Genomic DNA, 24,178 nt, shown 5'->3' with positions numbered 1-24,178 from the left:
GTGTGCTTGTGGGATAAAGTGGATATTGTACCAATGTCAACGTGTTATTGCCAAGAGATAATAGAAAAAACAAAAAATTTTCTCTGCATTTTCACCCTGTAAGCAGTGGCAGATATTCTAAAAAGGCTGAGAGCCACCTTACATGCTTTTCCTCCTGTCTTTGTTTTCATCTGGTGACGGTAAAGTTATTTATGAAATCCTGTGGCAAGTCAAGGCTGCTGTGCATGTTATGAGATTGTGCTCCCTCCCCTAACAGAGGCTGGTAGTCAAAGACAGGTAAGATCTTCTGGGAGAAAGTCAGCCTAAGACAGGGTGTAGCTGATGGAAGCTATGTGCTGATGACAGGTAAGGCTTTGCTCTGGCAGAAGACAACCTAAGACAGGCACAGTCCTTCTGTCCTAGATATAGCATAATCTGAGGTTATAAAAATAAAAAAGAACGGGGAGATGTTGGGAGCTGTTTGTCTATTATGTACATTGAGCTGTGGCAGGCTTGTTTACTGAGTTTGTGTTATGCACACCAGTATCTAATCTGCCTAATCAGGAGGAATGTGTTTATATGGAGAGCCTCACAACACCTGACCTTGAGGCAATAGTGGTAAACAAAAGAATCAAAGAAGCCTTTGATCTGACCGCTCCTTGACCCTCAGATACAGGTGGGGAAAAACAGCTGTTGTAACTAACTGAGTTCTTCTGTATAAAAAGGCAGAGCTGAAATAAACTGGGGCTGCAGTATTCACTGTCAGTCCTCATAAAAAGGTGGAGCTGAAATAAACCGGGGCTGCAGTCACCACTGTTAGCCCTCCCAAGTATCTTTTCTGTCTCTTGTTCTTTCTTTCAATCCTCACTCCCCCTTTCAGGTACTGTCCATCTTGGCCAGCTGGCACCGGCACACATGCATGTCTCACCTCTACTGATATGCACACACATGCATGTCTCACTCCTACTGATGTGTACACACATGCATGTCTCACCCACTATTGATGTGCACACACATGCATGTCTCACCCACTACTGATGCGCAAATGCACGCATGTCTCTTATATGCTCTTGTCTGGCTAAATCAACTGTTGCTTCTCAGACCAAAAAAAAAAGTGACAAAATTCAATAGTTTAATATAAAAATATCTTTTGATTCATAGATCTACATAGTCACATATTTAATGTGCACTTTAAAATATTTAGCAAGTAAAGCAAAACATTAATAATTATAAACTTCAGTTTGTGGCTTTACACTAACCTGAACCTGGTTGGCACTGGTCCGTGCAGAGAAATTAACATAGAAAGGAAAGTACTTGTCCTTTTCCAAGTGATTCATCAGCTTATCTTTCACATACACTGATTTTCCTGTACCAGTTGGACCCACAAAAAGCAGTGGCCTTTATGAAAACAATGAATACATCATTCAAAATGGAAGAAAGTCAGAATACATTTTATCAAAGGAGGCTCAAAACAATAAACATTTAAAAATAATAATAAAGAGTATTATCTAAAACTTCACACTCATAATTGTTATTTCATGAAAGACCAATAAGACTAGGCTTGAAGAAATGACTCAGAAAGCAAAAGCACTTGCCATGCAAGCCTGATGACCCAAGCCTTGTAAAAACTGGACATGGTGGCACATGTCTGTAACCTCAGCACTCTTACAGAGAGAGGGGAGGCAGAGACAGGAGAATCCCCCAGAAGCTCATGGGGCCAGCTAGCTGGTCTGGAGTACTCAGTACAGTGCCAAACAACAAGAGAAACCCTGCCTCAAACAACATGGAAGGCAAGGACCAATGCTCAGTGTTGTTCTATGACCTCCACATGTGCAGTAGGGCAAGTGTGTACCCTCACACACAAACATGTACATGCACAAAATAAATACATATTTTTAAAAGACCAGTAATGACTGACCCACATTTTTGCCTAATGTTGCAGACTTTAATAGTAAGAAATTATTCTTTGACCACATTAACATTGCTATATGCAAAAAGACTAAAAAGATAACATACTTAACTTTTCAGAGAAGAAAGCCAAAATTTGTTTCTTCAGAAAAATGGTATATTTGTACTCTGTAGTTAGGGGCATGGAAACTGTGGTGTCAGTGTGAAGCAGAATAGTAAGGTGATAGCCATCAGTTTAGCTTAGGCTGTTCAGGAAGATGGGTGTTAGGATGCCAATAGCAAAAAATATTGTGAGAATGGAATGATAGTGATTTCTAAAGTTCACAGTTATAGTCTGTTAACAGCATTTTGAAAATCAATTGAGCTGAAAATGTTTGTGTAAGAGCATATTCAGAAATTCCTCACTCATAGGGGCCTCAAACAGGGTTTTTCATCCTTGAATGAAATTTACTAATGTTAAGGGAAAAACACATGTGACATTGTGTTCCCAAAGCTCTGAGGAAACCAAGATTTAGAAATGCTGCATTATAAATGAAATACTTCTGTCATGAATGGTAATTTATGGCCACACAAGACATAAAAACAAGTAAAAAGAGTAAAAGTGATGCTGAGTGCCAATATTTGATTGTAAAAAGTTGCCTAAGTGATCCAAATTATCCTAAAATAAAAACTTGCTATATTTATGTATAAACACTAAGATGAAATTCTTTTAGAACTAGATTTATCCCTGAGATTTCATCAATAGAGTTCATGAGATTTCATGTTGTAGTCTAACATTCATTTTATGCAGTTTACTAAAATAACTAATAAAATAATGGTCTTGAGGTCCACAAAGCAAGAAATTCTTAGAATACAGAGAACCTGTGATCTTGGGATGGCAAAATGGTTTTATCTTTTCTCTTCTCTAACATTTGGCAATCATATTAAAACTACCTATGTCTTTGTCACCAACAAAAACCACAGAAACTACCCTAAACATTACATTTATCATGATACTGCAAAATATACTTCTGTCCATCTTCAAAACTGTTAAACTCATAATATCTATTGCTAGATCTCTTTCCTTAAAGTGTTAATGAGGAAACACAGTACTGTTACTCAAATAGGTACAATATTTTAATAAGGATATATTGATATAAGTGGTTTCCTTTTACATATTTGTACTTGTTCATTTGAAAATATTATCCTGACAAATAATTCTTGGCACAAAGGAACTCATGTACTAAGAATTTCCCAGAATTTACAACTGCTTTACTTGCCTAAGAAAGTTGTTCTTTTAAAATATTTAATTAGTTTATTCATTCATGAATGTTGAGATCACGAAACATTCATGATCTTCCTGCCTCAGTCTACAAAGTAGTTTGGATTAATGATGTTCACCACAATGTCTGGCTAGGAAGTTTTTAATATTAGCCTATAAGTAAAAAAATACAGCTAGAAATTCAAACTAGGGATAAAATTACTTTTATTATGAGCTATTTTTCCTGCTTTTTAGAACAAGATGGCTGGGATACCGTGATACACTTCTGCAATAGCAGCACTTGGGAGGTAGAGCCAAGAAGATCTTGAGTCTGAGCTAGCTTGGATTATATACTAAGTTCTAGGCCAGCCTAACCTACATATGAGATTGTTGCTCAAAACAAAGAGGGTATATAGTCCAGTTGTAGAATTTAGTATGTAAAAGGCCCTAGGTTCAATCCCAAGCACCACAAGTCAAAATAAGTAAATAAATTCAAGATAAAATTGACACAAAAAGCACTCAGAAACAACTTATTCACCTATGAACATCATGTAAACTTGGTTAATGTAATTAAATGATAAATTATAGCTAATATTGTAAAAGAAAAATAATTATAAAAATTACAAATTGGCATAGATATGCCTGTGTGCATGTCTGGGTTTCTGGTCAGTTTTATGTACTATTTCTTTGATGTATTCTTCTAATTTAAGTCTGAGTTTTTTGGTTTTTTTTTTGGTCTTTTTGAGACAGGGTCTCCCTGCAGCCCCAACTGGCCTGGAACTCACTATGTAGACCAGGCTGGCCTTGAACTCACAGAGATCCGCCTGCCTCTGCCTCCCAAGTGCTGGGATTAAAGGTGTGCGCCACCAAGCCTGGCTAAATCTGAGTTTTTAAGATTCATCTTAAGTATTAGAATCCAGAACTAGCATAGAATATATTAGAAAAATGCCAAATGATAATGAGAGGATGTGGATTATGGACAGTTCAACATTTTGGGTTCAGTTTAACAACTGAACCTATATGTAAAATGTATAGCTTGTGTGTGTATGTGTGTGTGTGTGTGTGTGTGTGTGTGTGTATGTGTTGTGTGGGTACACATGTATGTGTGTGGGTATACACCTGCACAGCATGCATATGGAAATCTGAAGGCAGCTTTGAGTATCCTGCCTTGGGTTCCTCCTTCCACCTCTTGTTTGAGACAGGGTCTTTCATTGGCCTGGCACATTGTCAAGCAGGTTAGGCTACTTGGTCCATGTGCTTCTAAAGATCTGCCTGCCTGTATCTCCCACCTTGCATGGCTGGATTACAAGTATGCACCACTATGCCAAGATTTTTATGTGGGTTGTGGGGATCTGAACTCAGGTCTTCATGCTTGTGAGGTAAATGCTTACTGACTGAGCCATTTACTCAGCCCAGAATAAATAGCTTTAACACTAACATTGCAAACAACTTTCTGTGACTATGATGCAATAAATTATGATTCAGTAGGACTTTGGAGCAAGTATTAAGAAAGCTGGCTTCTAGTTTGCTAATAGCAATAGATGTCATTTTGGACATGTTAATTGACCACCACCCATGGTCTCAGTTGCCTAAAACTAGATGACCTCAAAGTTTACTTCAAAAAATGCTATCATTTTGTGAGACTAGTACTGTTACATTTAAAATTCTTATTTAGAGCTCCTTACTTTGCATAGGTAATGCTCAAATCCATTAAGAATGTGTATCTAATTGTGTCCATCGTAGGGACTATGATATCTTGAATCTTGGCACATTTATCTTCTAAATTAGTATTTTTGATTAGTTCGTTCCAATGGACCCAGCGACCTCTGTTTCTCAACTATAAGAGAATATTTTCAAAACATTATAACTATGTACTTCTACATCTGAAAGAATCTTTTCAACACTTAAATGTTTTTCTTTTAAAAACTTTAGTTTTTTCTCCTTTTAATTGTAATATTATGAAATATAATAGTTCATTTAAAACATTTTAAGTTATAAAGTAGATTAATAACCATCCATGAATCTATCACCCAATTTAATACACATTCCTCTTTACATTAATGTTGCCTTTTAATGATAATCTGAAGAATATAATGGCATGTTTTCATAAACTCAACATATGTAGAATTTATGTCTTCTTAATATCTAACCTTCCCTAAATGCCTTTCAGATGTCCTTTAGCATGTATTGAGTATTTATTTCAAAGTCATTCTAATGTAGCTCAAGTTATAATTTGCTAGCTTATGGCTTCATGTCTTTCATATCTTGAAGATAATGCACAATATCTAAGATAAAATAACATTTGAGGTCTCTATATTTGGTTTTGACTTTTTAGCATTTTGATCTAGGCTGATATTCACCCACCACTATCAGCAGAGATGTACTAAGTGTTACTGCGTTCAAATTCTTTTGAATCACTGGCTGTCATGACATTCCCAGATGTCTCCCAATCAGCATCGACCTCAACCATTATTTTACTCTCTTGATTATTCTTCCCTTCTCTATATAGATGCCAAGGCCTCTTGCTATCAAGTAATAAAAGAGTTAATACCTGGCAAAGTAGCAGGAGTCTAGGACCCACTCCAATGCTGCAGCTGGTGCTAAGAACTTTTCTCTATATTCCACATGCATGTAGAGAGAGACCAGAGGACACCCTCTGGGAATCAGTTATCTCCTTCCACTAATGGACCCAGGATCGAACTCAGGTCCTCAAGTTTGTGTGACCAGTGCTTTTTCCCCGGGTCATCTTTCTGACTCAGTAATTTAGACTTTTATTTTAAAATTTATATTAAAGTTATATAGACACATATTTTAGAGCTAAAAGTTTCATAAGATTAAGAAAATAAACTGCTCTCAATGTGATTTTTCTCCTTCCCAGTGGCAACTACTTTCACTTATTTCAGCTGGATATTCTGGTGTTTGCTTTCAGTTTGTAGAGAACATGTTTGTACTACTATCTCTTGATTTTTCATTTTTCAAGATTATTTTATTGATTTTTCTTCTATTATTAATGAGGATGAAACTCTCTTTCTGGTCATTCTTAAAATTCTATGTTTATCTGATTTGGGGGAAGGAATTCTGCACTGTTAATTAGGTTTGAGTCCTGTCTGTGCTGGCCACTCACCCTTCCAGGATTCAATAATTTAGGTAAAACTATAACCAAGGCTCTAATTGGATCTTATGGTTTATAAATTAAAATTTGTGTGAACAGGGCTGGAGAGATGGCTCAGCAGTTAAGAACACTGTTCTTGCAGAAGACCCGGGTTCGAATCCCAGCACCCACATGGCAGCTAACAACTGTCCGGAACTCCAGTTCCAGGGGATCCAACGGCCTCTTCTGTCCTCCGTGGGCATTGCACAACACAGGTGCATGTACCTACATGCAGGCAATACACTCATACACATAAGATAAAAATATAAATTAAAAAATTGTATGAATAAACGATTATTTAAATGCTGTTTAAAAGGCTTTTTTCTCATTTTTGCATATTTTTAATTTAATTTTTGTGTATGAATTTTCATACACAACATCTTAATAACCTTTATACCACCCTCGCTCCTTAGTACCCTCCCATTGTTCCCCCACCAGATTTATATTACAGACAAGTATGCCAGTAACCACTCATCAAGGGAGCTTCTTTTGCAATAGACAGAGACTATTGCAGAGTTCCACAACTGGTCACACACAGAGATTAAGTGTCTGTGAAATGCCCAACCCTAAGTGACATCTACAAAGGAACCTCTGTATCTAAGGCTCACAGAAAATAGTGGAACAAGGGGTAGAGAGAATACTAATGAATCTCTCAAGTCTCAGCAACAAAACTCCCTCAAGCAACAGAGGGCAATGAACACAAAAGGTCCACAAATGGCTGACACGTAGAGAATAAGAGTCTGTAGAGTGTGGGGTCCTTGGACAGGATTCCTATATTAAACTTCACCCACCCAAGGCTCAGGGACCATTGCAGAAGAGGTGGCAGAAAAATTGTAAAAGCTAGGGAGGAGGTGTGTGACCATTTAGAAACAGTCTTACAGGTTCCTGGGAACTTGCTCACATGAACCTACAGCAATGGTGTCACAAAACCCATGCAAACTCAAGCAGACAAAAACCCAGCATAGAACTGGGGACATGGGTGGCAGGCACCAATCTTAACCAAAGAACTACTGGAAGCTGATTACTGCTGGGTGAGAGAGAACTGATCTTCCCTAAGGGATTGACTGTAGATAGGCTGACTAGACCCCAGTGGATGAACTTGCACTGTGAGACATCTGGGTACACAGGCTTGATAGGCCTTAACATAAAAAAAGGCTTTTATGAATTCTTTCACAAAATGGAAAAGTAGATTAAAATTAAATATAACATTATAAGATATTACTAAAACAGGTTATATGAGAGCTAAAAAGAAGGGACTAAACAGCTCACATCATGAATCAAAAGCACTCTGGGGTGGAAACCTGGAGTTTCGTATGCTGAGCATACCTTCTATTTTAACATGTGGTTTTAGTCATACCTCATACATGTAGTCATAGACGAGGCCTTTTTCATCAAAATGGCATTCCCATTTACCCACAGAGCTTGGAATTGGGTTTCCTTCAGTTTTCCCTGTTATGATTGAGCGTATGAAATTATCAAAAGCAACACGCCCATCTGTATCACAACTTCCTCCAATGGACCAAATCAAAGAGAATATAAAGGAAGCCTGTTGGGGAAAAATTTAACTTACAGTCAGTATTTCAAAGGAAATTTAAAAAGAAACAACTAAAATTTAATATATTAGGGCCTGCTGAAACTACTTGGAAAAGTGATAGAAGATAGGTAGATAAATATGGAATATAGCTTATAATCATGTAAGAATCATTTCTCTGCCAATAGTTGTTAAAAACTTAAGTGTCTATACCAAATGACATAAGACCATCTATTTAATTTGTCTTCAAATGTATTCTCATGTGTGAAAATGATGCATGTATAAAAATATTCACTATAGTACTATTTTTTAATAGTGAAAGATCAGAAGTAACCCAAATGTTCATCAATAGGTCTTGATGGATGGAAAAATCTTTTGCTTCTTGAATTTTATTCTATGTACCTGTCTTATCTGATAAAAATCCAATATATCTTATGAGAAAAATTTCAACTAGGAATCAACCTATAAAGGTCTTATGAAGCGATTTGGAACCATTTGATAAAGTTGGGAGTTTGGGTTTATTAAAAGAACAAAAATTTTCTGTAAATATGTAAGTTTAATGCAAATAGATGGACTATTCCTGGGCTAATTTCATAAACATGAACAATAATAGGTACAGGAAAACAATGAGATAGTCCTGTGAAATGCAGTTCCAAAACTAGGAAGAAAAAGGGATAAACACATTATACTTAAAACAGATTTGTAGAGGAATGTAAGGTGAAAAGCGAGGCAGAAAGAAACAGGTTGAATGTGAGATGTCCGAGACAGATTTTTTAAAGTTCTTTTTAAAGACAATTATATTTTATTTGTTTATTTATTTATTTATTTTTTACTTATTTATTCCTGCAACAGGGTCTCTAGCCCAGGCTGCATCAAACTCCTTATGTAGATGGGAATAACCTTGAACATCTGATTCTCCTGCCTCTACTTCCCCAGTGCTGGGAATACAGGTGTGAACCACCTAGTTTTGGTTTTTAGGTTTTTGAAATTTGGTTATTAATCTCCTGTCAGATATAGAGTCCCAAACATTTCCTCACATCCATTTATTTGTGTGTGTGTGTGTGTGTGTGTGTGTGTGTGTGTGTGTGTAGGAGCCACAGCACATGCATGAAGGTCAGAGGCCATCTTGTGGGAGTTGGTTCTTTCCTTCCATCATGGGGGTGCCAGAGGTTGAACTCAACTTGTCAGGCTTCATAGCAAGCGCCTGTACCTTCCTGAGCCATCTAGCTGGCCCACAGGGAGATTTTCTGCAGCAACAATGTGGAGGGAAAACAATGGGAAGGAAGCACTATTGTCAAAAAAATCTGAGAGAAAATAATAATGAAGTCACTAAGAACAGGGCGGTAGATGGGAGAGTGGCATAATGAGGGAAAGATATTTTTTAAAAATCTCTTCTTTTGTCTTCCTTTGATAATTTCTGCTCACAATTGCCATAGTTTCTGGTGTTCTTTGAGCTCTAGACATTAGCTAACTAGGACCACTAACATGTCCCTCAGGCCTCCGTGGAGTCTGCCTGTAAAACTCTATCTAGCTAGTTGGATGTTTGCTACTAATCTTTCATAGCTAGTTTCTATGTGTTTAAATGCTGGCTTAGCATTAAGACAAGAATCAATTCATCTAAAGCAAATGGAGTTCATATTAAATCACCTTATCAAGTGATTATCTAATTATGATTTTTTCCTACAGAGTAGCAGAATTTGGGTTCTTTCTGTCATCCTTTATCCTATTTAGAGTGGTTTTTAGTATCCAGCACACCAGACAGACCAGTTTAGTATCCTCAGCTATTTTTTCAGTAATCATCAAAAACCTGGTCTGAGCAGGGTGTGTGGTGCATGCCTTTAACTGCAGCACTCAGAAGGTAGAGGCAGGCAGATCTCTGTGAGTTCAAGGCCAGCCTGATCTGCACAGTGAGATCCAGGACAGCCAGAGCTACATAGTAAGACCTTATCTCAAAACAAAAACAAAAACAAAAGTCAAAAAACAAAAATCCCACCCAAAACCAACGAAAATAAAACAAAACAAAAAATGTGCTCTGGATTTTATAAAGATATTTCCATAACTACATTTTATTATGCAATTTAAAAATGACTTAAAGTGTGAAACCAACCATAATCCAAACACGAATATGCTTGCTAGTTGGTTCATTTTCTGCCACATTACAGAATAGTACTTCAAAGAGGCATGTAAGAGATGCAATTGCATTGATGTTACTTGTAGGAATCAGTTCCTGCAACATGAAAAGAACAAAGTGCTTTTTAAAACTTCTTAGAGAATAAATGAAAGCAATTTTTTTTCAAAATTGATTAAAAACACACATAGTTTTAATACGGTCTTTATAACATTTAAATTTACAGAATTTAAGTTGTCACAATAAAAACATTTCTCAAAGATTTTACTTTGGCATATTATTATTCTAAATCCTCTGACAAGTGGAAACTAGGTACTATGATACTATATACGAATAAACAATGTTCTAAAGATAGCAGAAATGGGGGCTAGAGAGATGGCTCAGCAGTTAGGAACACTGGCTGTTCTTGCAGAAGACCCGAGTTGATTTCCAGCATCCACATGGCAGCTAACAACTGTCTCTAACTCCAGTTCCAGGGGAATTTGACTCCCTTTCCTGGCCTCTGCTGGTATTACATGACATAGGACCTATATGCAGGCAATACACACATACACATAAAATAAAAATAATAAATAAAAAATTTAAAAAAGCAGAAATGAAGTATTCTACAGCTACTCATTCAGTTATTTATTCTGTAAACATTTATGAAGATGTACTATTACCTGTATCACCACATATCAAACCAGGTCAGGCCAGCTTAGTATCCTCAGCTGTTCTTTCAGTAATCACTAAAAACCTGCTCTGAATCTTATAAAGATCTTTCTGAATATAAGTATTTTCCACAACCACTTTTATTTTGTAATTTAAAAAACCACTTTAATTCCAGTACTTGGGAGGCAGATAGAGGCAGATCTCTGTAAGATCGATGCCAGTCTAGTCTACATCGTGAGTGGCAGGCCCTCTGTGGCTACAGGGAGACCCTGTCTCAAAAAATAAAATAAAAAAAGATAAAAAAATCACTTTAAGTGTATAACAAACCATAATCCAAACATGAATGTGCTTAGAAATAAAAGACACAATATCTGAAAATGAACAATATTAAAACCAGATAGAAAAACATATGGTGAAATAAAGATATGGAGGAGGAACTTCCAGGAAAAGAAAATGTTGCAGTACTTGGGCAATAACTGGATGAGACCCAGGAAAATTGGAGAAGGATAAGTTTTCCAATAGAGAACTTATAGGAATAGATGAGCTGAATTTGTAAAGAAGGGGAGGATGTTTAAGGCAGTTACATAAATGAAAGAAATAGAGATGCAAGTAGACACAGACTACTAAGGAGAAGCTATGGATTTGAGGGAAAAATGGCTAACAGTAATGCATGGGAAAGTGGACAAGGATCAGTGTTACAGATCTCATTATAAGAAGAGGGCTCCAAAGAAGGATTTTTAAGAAAAGAATAGACAGGATGTGTGTTTTAAAATCTTCATTCTAATTGTAAAATGCATATACCAGAGAACCTCTGCTGCATTTTTTATTATCATTGACTATTTTATCTATTTTCCAATATAAGAACTAAATTAGCTCTATTTATTGATCCAGGTAGGAGAACTGAGTCAGAACCCAGGCCATTCCAACAGGGGAGGGCGGGGCAATGGTGGAGAACAAGGAATGGAGAGAAGACAACTACTGTAAAGATTATCAAGCATGCGGGGCATGGGGGCACACGCCTTTAATGCCAGCACGTGGGAATCAGAGGCAGGAGGATCTCTGTGAGTTCAAGGCCAGCCTGGTCTACATAGTGAGTTCCAGGACAGCTGGAACTACAGGGAGACCCTGTCTCAAAAAAAAAGAAAAAAAGATTATCAAGCAAATTAATAGTTCTTCAGAACTGACTGAACATAAAAAATATAATAACTATGAAAAGAAAATCCATTACTTATTACAATGAAAGATAAAGCCTACTTTATATTTATAATGTTCAGTATTTGGGATTTAAAATTGATAAACTTTTTATATTAGGAAAATACTATAAATAGTCCTTGTAACGTAGAATTTTCCAGTTTTTTCTTTTAATACCACATCTTTCCTAACTATAAAGTATTTTAGGATAAGTCATTGGATATCTCTGTATATCAATATATTTATATCTCACTAAGTATATATGTGTGTGAACACATGTATGTGGTGTATGTGTGATGATCGTAGCTGAATGGTGGTTCCCAAAAGACTCTTCTGCAGCATAATCTCAAGAATTTATGAACATGATCTTATTGGCAAAAGGTCTTTCAAAATGTAATTAAGGATTTTGCGATGAAGAGATCATTCTGAATTATCCAATGGGTATTAAGTCTAAGACCCCTAGTGCCACAGAGAAGTGACACACAGAACAGAAGGAAATGTGAAGCTGGAGGAAGAGACTAGAGTTACAAGCTGTGAGCCCAAGAACATCGTGATTTCAGACTTATGATGTCCACCAAGTTTGTAGAAATCTGTTATGACAGCCTTAAGAAATTAATACAAAAAAGTAAAACCAAAATAAGAACCAAATAAAACAAAGCTACAGGAAAACTGGCTTTATTTAGTCATTCTAGCATTATGACTTTAGACTTGAGTGAAATATTAAGGAACTTGAGTAAGTCAGAGAATGATAGTGCCAAGTTACCTTGCATTTTTTCCTACGAAATAATAAAGAAGGCGGTACTAGCCAGTCAAAAAGTTCTCTCAGCAGAATTTGATGTTGTGATTCACTTAGAGGCTCTTTCAGTGAATTCAGCCATGAAGACACAAGTGGTTCCCAGCCTAACTGTGAAGGCTCCAGGTAAATCATGCCACAACGACTTACAGTGGCAGGCTAGAGGAAAAAAACAAATTTTCTTTTTCCATTATTGCTTTTCAACGAGTGGTACCTGGCAATTATCAGATACTATTTATAAGCTCAGTCAGGATCTGGGTTCTGTCTGCTTCTATGGAGTAACAAGCACTAGAAGCTCCTTATGCACAAAATTATTTTCAGTTCAGATCTCTGGACACTCACACCTCTATATGTTTTATACACCATCCAGTCATGATCTGAAATGCCCAAACCTAACCAATCTTCTTGAAGAAGTCTTATATATCCCCCAGACTAGACCAAACGCAAACACTGTTTAAGGTTCATTTCTCCTGTGGATACTTAGTCCCTTCCAAACTCTTAGAGCACTTGTTGTAGCTGTGTATTGGTATTAATTATTAGCATGCTTCTCATCCTTTCTAAACACACACTTTGTCTTATTCATCTCTCTATCCCCAGTGTTAAACCCATTTTAGGACAGCTAATCAAATATTTTATTCAGTTAATGAATGAACAAATAAAATACTATTCTACTAAATTAGGAACTTACTGAGGCCTGTGAGAGATCCATTGTTTCAAAGATGAGGCTCATTTGAGGAGACATTTGAATGATTTCTCCACTCATAAGGCAAAGCTAAAGGCAAATATTTTCAAATATTTATTTTCAAATATTCATTTTCAAATATTTTAAGTTTAGATGCAATTCGTTCTGTTTACAGGCTAAAGCATGTCCTGAGACATCGTGAAATGCATATTAGAATGGAAGCCAGACAAAAATCTTGGTCTAACTCTGTGTTTGCTATGTCTCCTTATTTCCTTTCATCTAAAACATTTCCTCTTTTAGCAAATGTTTCAAAACTTGAATTTATCCTTTGCTTCCTTTCTCTCAAATTCTTATCTTGTCCATTATTATTAAGGCCATCTTATTTTAATCTCACTGATTTTGAGATTATCACTGAATTTTAATAGCACTAACAATATTAACCATTCACAGATCAAATTAATTTCACTATAAGATCTTTCCCACCCTCTGCTTTTCTTTCTCGGTATCTCCTCTCTGCTCCTATGATCATCTTTCTAGTCTCAGGTCTACCCTGATCGAGTCTCATGTCAACAATGAAGCTTCAAGCATTTCTGGACTCACTTCCTTAGGTATAAAGTATCATGGCATAGCGTTGTATTGCCCAGTATGGTAGCACTAGCCATACATAGCTACTTATACTCAATTTATCAAAGTAAAATTAAAGTTTCATGAACACTTTATTTTCTTAGTTCCAAAGATTGAACCTAGAAATTATAAGATTGAAGTTACTTAGCTTACTCTTTTTAGATTACTATGCCTTCCTATTAATATAGCAGATTTAATAATATTTATAAACATAAATTTAATAATGTATTTTCATTCTTTAAAAACAAAAAGGCTTACTAGTTTTTATGAAAAAGATAATTTATAAACCTATTCAATTTTTTGAATCTTTTAGCTTAAATATATAATCCTTGATTTGCTTAATTATGTCTGAATGTATTTTTCTTTTACTCCTAATGACTTACCTTTTTATTATCATCCAATACTGTATTCATACTCTCTATCCATAAAGTGTCAATAGGGCCATCAAATACAACCCATTTCCGGTCAGGTGATTCTGATAAGGCAAATTCTCTAAATGTGTTGGCCACAATGCCATCTGTCCACTAAGGATAAAAGGGAAAATTGGAGAAAGCTCCCTTCATAAAACCAGACTTAGCAGTAAAAGTACAGAATTATTTCTAATATTTTTGCTTTAATATGCATTTTCTACAGTAGAGAATATTATCTTGTAGATTACCTCATGAGACACTGGGTCAAACTGCCCAAAGAGTTGGCCCATAGTAATTGATTTTGGGTTTATAGTTCTATAAATGACCTTTTCTTCCTCTCCATAGCCACGTTCATTCATAAGAGTTAAAGTATCAGCCAGCATGTGCAGAACTTTCGTCTTAGCAGCAAAAGGCTCTCCTACTAACATAAAACTATAAAGGACAAATAATTTGACAAAATTATTTAGACCAATATAAAGCATTGCCCTGTGGTAATTACTATAAGTAATCTTAAAATTTCTAAAACATTTTCTCAGATATGATGAAAATACATTTAACTTCTGAATTGATTCTACACTGAATTTTCCACATTCATATAATCAAAAATAGACTATAATAAAAAGTCTCTAAATGACAATGAAAGTTTATTATCTCTATATTCTTTTTTAAGTATTTTATTTTACTTATTTTTATTTTATGTGTATGAGTGTATTATTGCCTCCATGTATTTAAGTGCATTCGTGTTGTGCAATGCCCACAGAGGTCAGAGGAGGGCTTCAGTTTCCCCTGGAACTGGAATTAGAGATGGTTGTTAGCTGTCATGTGGGTGCTAGGAATCGAGCCCAGGTCCTCTGCAAGAGCAGACAGTAGTCTTAACTGCAGAGGCAGCTCTCCAGCCTTTATCTCTACATTCTTGAAATAAAAGCCAAGGCTTAGAGTCTCTTAAAAATGTGTGGGGAAAATTTCTGTTTCTAAAGCTTTCATTTGCTATAGTAGTTACAAGTTCTTTTTACCAAAGATTTCTAGATCACCTGGCATACACGGGACTCCTCACCACTCCTGTGGAAACACTAGGTGACTAGTTACAACCAATAAGCAATAAAAGAAAATGCATAAGTATTACTCCTAAGCAAAGGTAGATAACTGCCAATAAGAGAACTGACTCACCCCTCTAGCAAGAATGTGATTCGCAATGTTGAGATGGTAGCTATTCTAACAGCTAGGGCCCTTTGTGACTATGATAAGCAGGGTCTCCCTTCTAACCTATAATGGGCATGCAGTAGGAATGAGAAATAAGCCTTTGCTTTACAAGTCACTAAGAGTTGGTACTGGTTGTCCCTACAGACTACCCTTGTCTGTTCTAATGGCAGCTATCAGTATCTACAAAAAGGAGGATGTTCTTGTTATAATAAAAGAAAACCAAAATATATGATGTTGTCTTAGAAGCCAGGTCATAGGTGTCAAATTAACACCAGTGGTTAAAAGATTGACAATTGTTATTATGCAAAAATGAAATGTTTGGTGATTTAAGTCCTTTAGATAACTTAGAAGATAGATAACACAATTAATGAAATTGGAGTTTTAGGGGGGAAAGGATAATAAACACAGGATTATCAGTATATAATGGAAGGAACTTGTTTGATTTAACAAGAAACTAAGAGATGAACCCAGAGGATGGAAGAAAAAGAGCCCTCTCTAAAAGCAAGTGTGAAAGAGAATAGAGGGAGTCCAGCAGTTCAGCAACCTGTAGATTGAACAAGGCACATTATTGTCATGCCCAATTTGTAGAAAATTAAGAAAACTTTTCAACAACAAAAAGTGAACTTGGCATCAAGGGTCAAATTGAGGGCATGGTTATTTTATCACATTATTAAAATCTATGAAAGATTAATGTGGTTCCTAGTACAGAAGTCCCCTAATCTATGAGAGTTATGTTAAGGTCAGTAGATGCCCCAAACCATGGGTAGTACAGAATTGTATATAATACTATTTTCTTTCCTATATATTCAAAATTATGATAAAGCTTAATTTATAAACCACACAGTAAGAGACAAAAAATAACTAGTAATAAAATAGAACAATTACAACAATATACTATAATAAAATTATGTGGCAATTGTCTCTCTCAAAATATGAAATTATCCCTTTAGTATTTTCAGGATGCAGTGATCATGGGTAACTGAAACAATAGAAAATGAAACTGTAGTAAGGGAAGACTACTATAATCATTTCAGGAGGAAAACATAATTCAAAGAAAATATACTAAAGTGTGAAGTCAAGTAGGCCTCAAAAGGTTATCACAAGAAAATTTAGAAAGATATGATTTAATAAAAATTGTAGTTAGGGGGGCTAGAGAGATGGTTCAGTGGTTAAGAGCACTGGCTGCTCTTGTGAAGGACCTGGGTTTGATTCACAGCACCACATGGCGGCTAATAACTGTCAGTAACTCCAGTTCCAGGGGATCTGACACCTTCTTCTGACCTCTGTGGGCATTGCACAACACGGGTGTACTTACACAGATGCAGGCAATACATTCATACACATAAAATAAATAAAAAACAAAAACAAAAAACTGTACTTAGTGAGTTGCCTAGAATAAAACAGATAACAGCCGATGAAATTTCTGAAGGAGTCTACTGATTTCCATCTCCTGCATCTAGCTTAAAAACAAAAATTGATGCTCCAGATTTCAAATGATTCTTAAGTATTGGATTCATGAGAATTGATTGTATTATTCTCTCATTTTTATATATGTCTGAAAATCTGCACAAAGTGATTTTTCCAAACCCTGTCCTATAAAATCATGACTGTTTAGATGCCAACTTTCTATAAGCAAGAAACAGGCTGAAATCATTCCTCAGTTACTAAGTAACTTTCTGTTTACTTCATGCATGGTGAGGGAAGAAAATGAAAATGGAAAGACCTTTCAAAAGGTTAAATCAAATTCCCAAGAGAACATCTGACTAGAAGGCCCACCTTCCCAAGAAACAAAATCAAGCAGAAATAAATCCAAGATGTTATAAGGAGCTTTAAGATTATACAATTTGAAGTGCTGGAGAGATGGCTCAGCAGTTAATAGCACTGACTGCTCTCGCAGAGGACCCAGTTCAATTCCCAGCACTCACATGGTGGCTAACCACCGTCCTTGACTCCAGCTCCAGGGGATCTAACGCCCTCTTCTGACTTCTGTGGGCACTGCATGACACAGGTGCACTTACACACATGCAGGCAATATACACATAAAATAAAAATAATAATATTTTAAAGATTATACAATTTGAGAGGAAAATACATATATAATTATGAATACAAATGTCATATCCATTTTAATGATACCTTATAAAAATAAATTATGTACATAAAATATTTATGGCTCCTTCAGTGGTTTCCCATAAGAGGACCTGAAGTTTAAATTCCATTAGTTTTACAGTAAATCCATGTCTGGAAATGGGGGCTTCACATGCCCAGCTGAATTTATTCTTATTTATTTTTTAATTTATTAAAATAATTACTGTTTAGATGCCAACTTTTTATAATTTATTAAAATAATTTGTTAAAATAATTAGTTAGCTGTATTTATTTATTCAATTTCTGAGACAGGATCTTGGTATATGTGTATAAGCTGGTCTGGAACTCAAGATCCTTCTGCCTCAGCTGCCCATCAACTGGGATTGTAGGCATGCAGCAGCAGTCCTGGTTTTGTACTTTGTGTTGTAAGCTCTTGAGAAGGAATTATTTGCTCCCTAGCCCACCTAATATATAAAATTTGTTGCTTATTTTGGTTCATCACTTTTAGTTTAATTAAAAACAATGTCAAACTATGGCAGATAATCTATAATCTTACCCATGTCGAACTATCATCATTTCATATGTCTGAATCATTTTTTCAAGAAAAAAATTAACAGGCTGAAGATTATGTACTTGGCAGGCTTCATGAGCACATTCTAAAAATTCCTGAAAAAACAATAAATGGAATGTATTTCTATAAAATGTTACTTCAAATTATATCAGACAAAAGCTTTATTTTTTCAAATTAAGAATGGGGAACAAATAGAGCTCAACTACCTTTAATACATCAGTGTAAGTTATTAATGGTCACAGCATCCTAGCATTGGATGTGTGCTGTACACAATCAACTCTTTTTTGGTCTTTTTTAAGATAGCATCTTCCTGTAGCCCCAGGAGGCCTGGACTTACTATGGTGGCCAGGCTGGCCTCAATCTCACAGAGATCCATCTGCCTCTGCCTCCCAAGTGCTGGGATAAAAAACATGCCCACAGGCATAGAATCAATTCTTTTTAATAGTGTCTCAGAATTCTGTTTTTGGTTAAGATACAGGAGAATATGCCAGACTATTCTTCATATTATAATAACTAGAAATAAACAGGAAATCTAAAACTAATCCTAAAAATTAAACATACATAAGGCACCTCAGATGCAAATAATTCTGAAAGAACTTAATTTCAGAAAGAGGTGAACACAGCTATAGCTTTTAAAAAATATTTTATTTTTATGTTAAGTGTATGAGTGTATTGCCTGCATGTGCGTAAGTACACCCATGTAATGCAATGTCCACAGAGGTCAGAAGAGGGCATTGGATTCCCTGGAACTGGAGTTAGGGATGGTTGTTAGCTGCCATGGTGGTTCTGGGAATTGAACCCGGGTACTCTGCAAGAGCAGTCAGTTCTTAACTACTGAGCCATTTCTCCAGCCCCACAGCTATAGCTTTTTAAAAGTCTGGAAATGATGGGCATTTTGAATTGGCCTGCAATTGACAGAGACTTTGCCAACTAAGGATAAATTAATTGAGTTTTTAATGGTTATATAAGCAGATACAATTGATTTTAATCTGGAAGATCCTCAAGCAAAGATAGTTCTTCATACTGTCCATGTTTTTATTGACCATGTAATGACCAAGGATTCACCTGGAAAGGCATTGAGAGAGAACATCTTTAGCCTCAAGATGTTTAGAACTCAACATCCTGCTGGACAGAAGGACCTATAATATAACTGTATAGAATATGAAATATATGAAGGAATAAAACTCTATCTCTAGTATATCTCTTCTAGTTTATCTCTTCTATCTCTAGTATAAAGATTAAATGGCAAAACTATTAAAGGCAAAACAATTAGAAGTATAATAACTTGTTAGTGACACAAACTATAAGAAGTTATAAAGTGTGACATCAGGGGGCTGGAGAGATGGCTCAGAGGTTAAGAGCACTGACTGCTCTTGCAGAGGACCCAGGTTCGATTCCCAGCACCCACATGGCGACTATGAACCGTCCTTAACTTCAGTTCCAGGGGAATCCGAAACCCTCTTCTGACCTCCACGGCATTGCACAACACAGGTGCACTCATATACACGCAGGCAATACACTCATAAACATTAAAAAAAGTGTGACATCAAAAATATAAAGTATAGGAGAAATAAAAGTGAAAGTATAGTATGTGTATGCAATTAAAGTTGCTACCAACTTAAAAGAGCCAGCTATAAATTTGTTTTATGTAAACCTCAAGGCAATGGCAAAAGCTATAATACACAAAAGATCTAAAGCATACCACTATGGAAAACCTTCAAACAACAAAAGAAATGTGGAAAAGAAACAAGTACAGGTAGGAAACAATTAACAAAATAGCCTGTTACTCCTTAAATAACAATAATTACTTTAGGATTGGAGAGATGACTCAGTGGGTAAAGGCATCTGCCACCAACCAAGTATAGCAACCTGAGGGACCCACATGGTAGAAGGAGAGAACTGACTCCTGCAAAGTTTTCTCTGACCTGCACATGTACACTGTGGCACGCCCCCCAGCTCCCAACAAAATAAAAATTTAAAATGCTTGTCATTAGTTTGAATGTAAATGGATTAAACTCTCTAATAAAAGGACACACAAAATGACGAATGGATTAAAAATAAGACCAAAATATTTGCTGCTCATTTCATCTTCTAAAACATTTATAGATTGAAACTGAATAGAGAGAAAAGATATTCTGTACAAATAAAAATATAAAGTAAGAGGGATAGCTATGCTTATTTTAGACAAAATAGACTGTAGGTCAAAAACTGTAAAAAGAAAAAAGTCAAAGAAAGTCTTCAACAATGATGAAAAGGTCAATTTTTCAAGAAGATATAACAATAATAAATATATACCCAGCACCTAATTATATAAAGCAAATATTAAGAGATCTGATCAACATTGACCAGGTAATCCAAACATAAAACCAATAAGCCAACAATGAACTTGGACTACAGTTTAGTCTAAATGGAGCTAACAGGCATACACAGAACATTCTACCCATTTGCAAGTATGCATAAAATATTTACAGGATGGACTGTATATTAATCTACAAATCAAACCTTAACACATTTAAACTCAGAATCGTATCAGGTATCATTTTTAACACAATAGTTTGAAACCAGCAATCAATATCAAGAAGAACCACAGAAAATTAACAATGTTTAAATTGAACGGTATGTTCCTGAACAAACTATTCTTCGAAGAAGAAATTAAAGGAGAAATCAAACATCTTTTTTGGTACTGGGGCTTGAAGGTAGGTCATTAAGGATGTTAGGTGAACACACTACTACTGAGCCTAATTTTAATTTTTTTAAATTTTGAGACAAGGTCATGCTAGACTACCCTGGTTGGCTTTAACTCATTCTGTTATCGATAGGCCTTGAAATTGTATTCCTTATGCCTCAGTTTCCAGAGTAGCTGGGATTAGATCAGAGCAGAAATAAGTTACAGAGACTAAAAAAGGCAATAACAACAACAATAGGAAAGGTCAATGAAACTAATGGTTTATTTTTTAATAAACTAAATTGGTTGGGAATGTAGCCCAGTGGTAGAGCACTTGCTTAGCATGTGCAACATCCTGGGTTCAATTTCTTGCACTGGAAGATAGAAGAAGAAGGAAGGAGGAAGAAAAGAAGATGAGATGGCAAGGAGAAGGAAAACCAAATCTAAGAAACTCTTAGCTAGACTAAGAAAAAGGGGTAAAATAAATAAAATCAGAAATGAAAGATAAAAGACATACTGATACTAACACAAGTAACAGATACACAAAAGATCGTATGAGAAAACTATGAATAATTATACGCCAACAAATCAGAAAACCTATGAAAATGGATAAATATCTAGAAGTATGTAACCTACCAAGGCTGTACCTCAAATAAAGAAGAGGTCTGAACAGACCAATAAGGATTAAGGAAACTGAGTCAAGAATCAAATGTCTTTCATTGATGAAAAGCCAAGGCTCAGAGGAGGTTTTACCAAACCTTTAAAGAATCAACACCACTGCTTCTCAAACTCTTTCACAGGTTTTTGAAGAATAGGGAAACTCCCCTTACAATGCTATGCTACAAACAAAATAATTTCACTACTTCAATAGAATTTTATAAGTGACAAAGTCATCAGCTGAATTTATTGTACAGAGTAAGTCACCCTTGTGGGTTCACTTACATTATAGTCAGCTTCAGGGAGTTTAATACCAGGAAATAAGTCACTTGTTATTCCATTAAATAAGGGTATGTCATGTGATAGAAACTTTGGTTCATTTACATCTTTAATTGAGCGAAGAAGCTAAAATCACAAAAAGGACAATGTAAGTTAATTACCTGAACTTATATATTCACTGTACACCCCCCAGACAAAAGTCAAAGTTTATTTTGCTCATATTGTATTGCTTACAGAATTCCATAATAAAAACTAATACTATGCTTATCAAACCTAAAGCCTCTTGTATTAAGTGCAATAAATGAGCTAAAATTGGAATTTCAATCTTATATAAAAGAACTTAAAGCAACAACCCCCTCAGTTGCATATATACAGATCCTGACTGATCTCACTGAAGAAGCCATCTTTTCACTGAAATGTTCACAATAAACATATTTAATTAATACTTACCAGTATATCCTCATTTTCATTTGGGTATTTTAATTTTAGGTTTCCAGCTGCCACTAAAACTGCTTTCACTGCTCGCATTCCATAGTCATAGTGAAACTGTGATGACAGCTGCTCTGAGCAAAGCCTGTAGGTCATTACTATCTTCACAGATAGAGGTTTTGCATTCAAAAATCCATAGGAGTAAAGGGAGATTTCTGCTATAAGGGCGTAGTTTGGAACCATCATAGCCACTGTTCTAAAAAGAACCTGAGGGATATAATAAATTATTTACATAAAAGAAGCCATTTTAAAAGTTAATCATCACCGGGTGTGGTGGTGCATGCCTTTAATCCCAGCACTTGGGAGGCAGAGGCAGGCAGATCTTTGTGAGTTCAAGGCCAGCCTGGTCTACGTAGTGAGTTCCAGGACAGCTGGGGCTACAAGGAGACCCTGTCTCAAGAAAGACCAAAAAAAAAAAAATTTAGTCAAGTTTATTCCTAAAATGAAACATCTTTTTACAGACTAATTTTTTCAGTAGTAAAGATCTTTATGTACTTGGTATTTTGGGGTGTCAAAAAAGTGTTTGGCAAAAAAGGAAGAGAAGGGGAGGGAGGAAGAGGAGGAAGGAAGGAAAGAAGGAAAGAAGGAGAGAAGGAAGGTCGCTTCCATCTCTTAGCTATTGTGAAAAGAACAGCAACAAACATGGATGTATAAGTGTCCATGCAATAGGATGAGTTCTTTGGATATATGCCAAGGAGTTGTATAACTCGGTTAAATGGTAAGTTAACTTTTAGTTTTTTAAGGGTTCTCCACACTGTTACTGTCAGCTCAAAGGAAACATCTCATCCATGCTTCCAAGTGAAGCCAGGCACTGTCGAGCAGGACCTTTGATTTATCTTCACATAGACAGACCTGGTAAACAAAGGAGCCAGGGGCTTCTGCCAAGCCCATGTGACCCCTAAGGAACAGATCCTCAAATGATCTTAAGAGTAAAAATAAATTGGTTTATTTGGGCCAACTGTATGGTCTTAAACACCCAAAAGGAAAGTATAACCAAAGATTAAAGTGATCAGTGTACTTCTTTAAGAGTCCACGTGTATAGCTAAAGGCTACATAAAAAGAAATAATGCCAGACAAGAGATACCTTCTTTTGAGTTTTTGGCCAGGGTGGCCCAAGAGACTCCCAGACAGTAACCCAGCGTAGAACTGGGAAAATGAACAGCAGACCCCAATCTTATCTAAAGGAATGTTGGCAACCGATTGCTGCTAGATGAGGAAGAGCTGATCTTCCTAAAACGAGGGACTCTAGATAGGTTGACTAGACTCAACGGACAGACTTGCACTGGGGCACTGACAACACAGTGGACAGTAACAGGGATGTCAGTAAATGGGCTCCAGTGTTGGGGGGGAGGCTATGGGAGGGTACCATTTGGGATGCGGGTATAAAGATGAATAAGATTGTTTGGAATGTTCTGTATGAAATATACACCAAAAAAATCAATAAATAAAAAAATGAATTATATTTGAGGAAGAAGTATAAAAATTTGCTTCTTGTGAATTAGTAGATATGAAGAACATTACCATTGAAATCTACCTGATGAGTATATATCCATGCTCAGGTGCCAAGGATCTCAGAAAGTAACCAACTGTGACTAGTAATAATCAGATATACAGAGATTAGAGATGCATGTGCAAACACCTAAGTGTTATTTGCATTAAAGATGAGTTTTTCTGTATGAAACGATATATTTCGAAATGAAATGGGGATTTCTTTTGTCTTTTTTGAGACAGGGTCTCCCTGTAGCCCCAGCTGTTCTGGAACTCACTATGTAGACCAGGCCAGCCTTGAACTCAGAGATCCACCTGCCTCTGCCTCCTGAGTGCTGAGATTAAAGGCGTGCATCACCATGCCCGGCCTGAAATGGGGATTTTTTAAAATTTATTATTTTTATTTTATGTGTATGCGTGCATTGCCTGCATGTAGGTAAAGTGGGCCCCCCT

General features: G+C 36.1%; 1 protein-coding gene across 1 annotated transcript in view; it reads right to left on the bottom strand.

The window, feature by feature from the left end:
- The window catches only part of Dnah12 (dynein axonemal heavy chain 12), a 218,243-nt gene that overhangs the window by 119,946 nt on the left and 74,119 nt on the right, over positions 1-24,178 (bottom strand). The window contains exons 28-38 of the mRNA XM_017802268.2: positions 22,199-22,444; positions 21,755-21,874; positions 18,133-18,242; positions 14,537-14,720; positions 14,262-14,402; positions 13,261-13,344; positions 12,543-12,731; positions 9,917-10,036; positions 7,636-7,824; positions 4,813-4,964; positions 1,239-1,377 (exon numbers count right to left, since the gene is read on the bottom strand). Coding sequence (XP_017657757.1) covers positions 1,239-1,377; positions 4,813-4,964; positions 7,636-7,824; positions 9,917-10,036; positions 12,543-12,731; positions 13,261-13,344; positions 14,262-14,402; positions 14,537-14,720; positions 18,133-18,242; positions 21,755-21,874; positions 22,199-22,444 — 1,674 coding nt within the window. The remainder of the gene's footprint in view (positions 1-1,238; positions 1,378-4,812; positions 4,965-7,635; positions 7,825-9,916; positions 10,037-12,542; positions 12,732-13,260; positions 13,345-14,261; positions 14,403-14,536; positions 14,721-18,132; positions 18,243-21,754; positions 21,875-22,198; positions 22,445-24,178) is intronic.

The sequence above is a fragment of the Nannospalax galili genome, unplaced genomic scaffold (assembly GCF_000622305.1).
Source record: "Nannospalax galili isolate Female #2095 unplaced genomic scaffold, S.galili_v1.0 scaffold505, whole genome shotgun sequence".
NCBI lineage: Eukaryota > Metazoa > Chordata > Mammalia > Rodentia > Spalacidae > Nannospalax > Nannospalax galili.
Note: the sequence above shows the minus strand (reverse complement) of the source record. Positions and strands in the feature narration are given on the sequence as shown.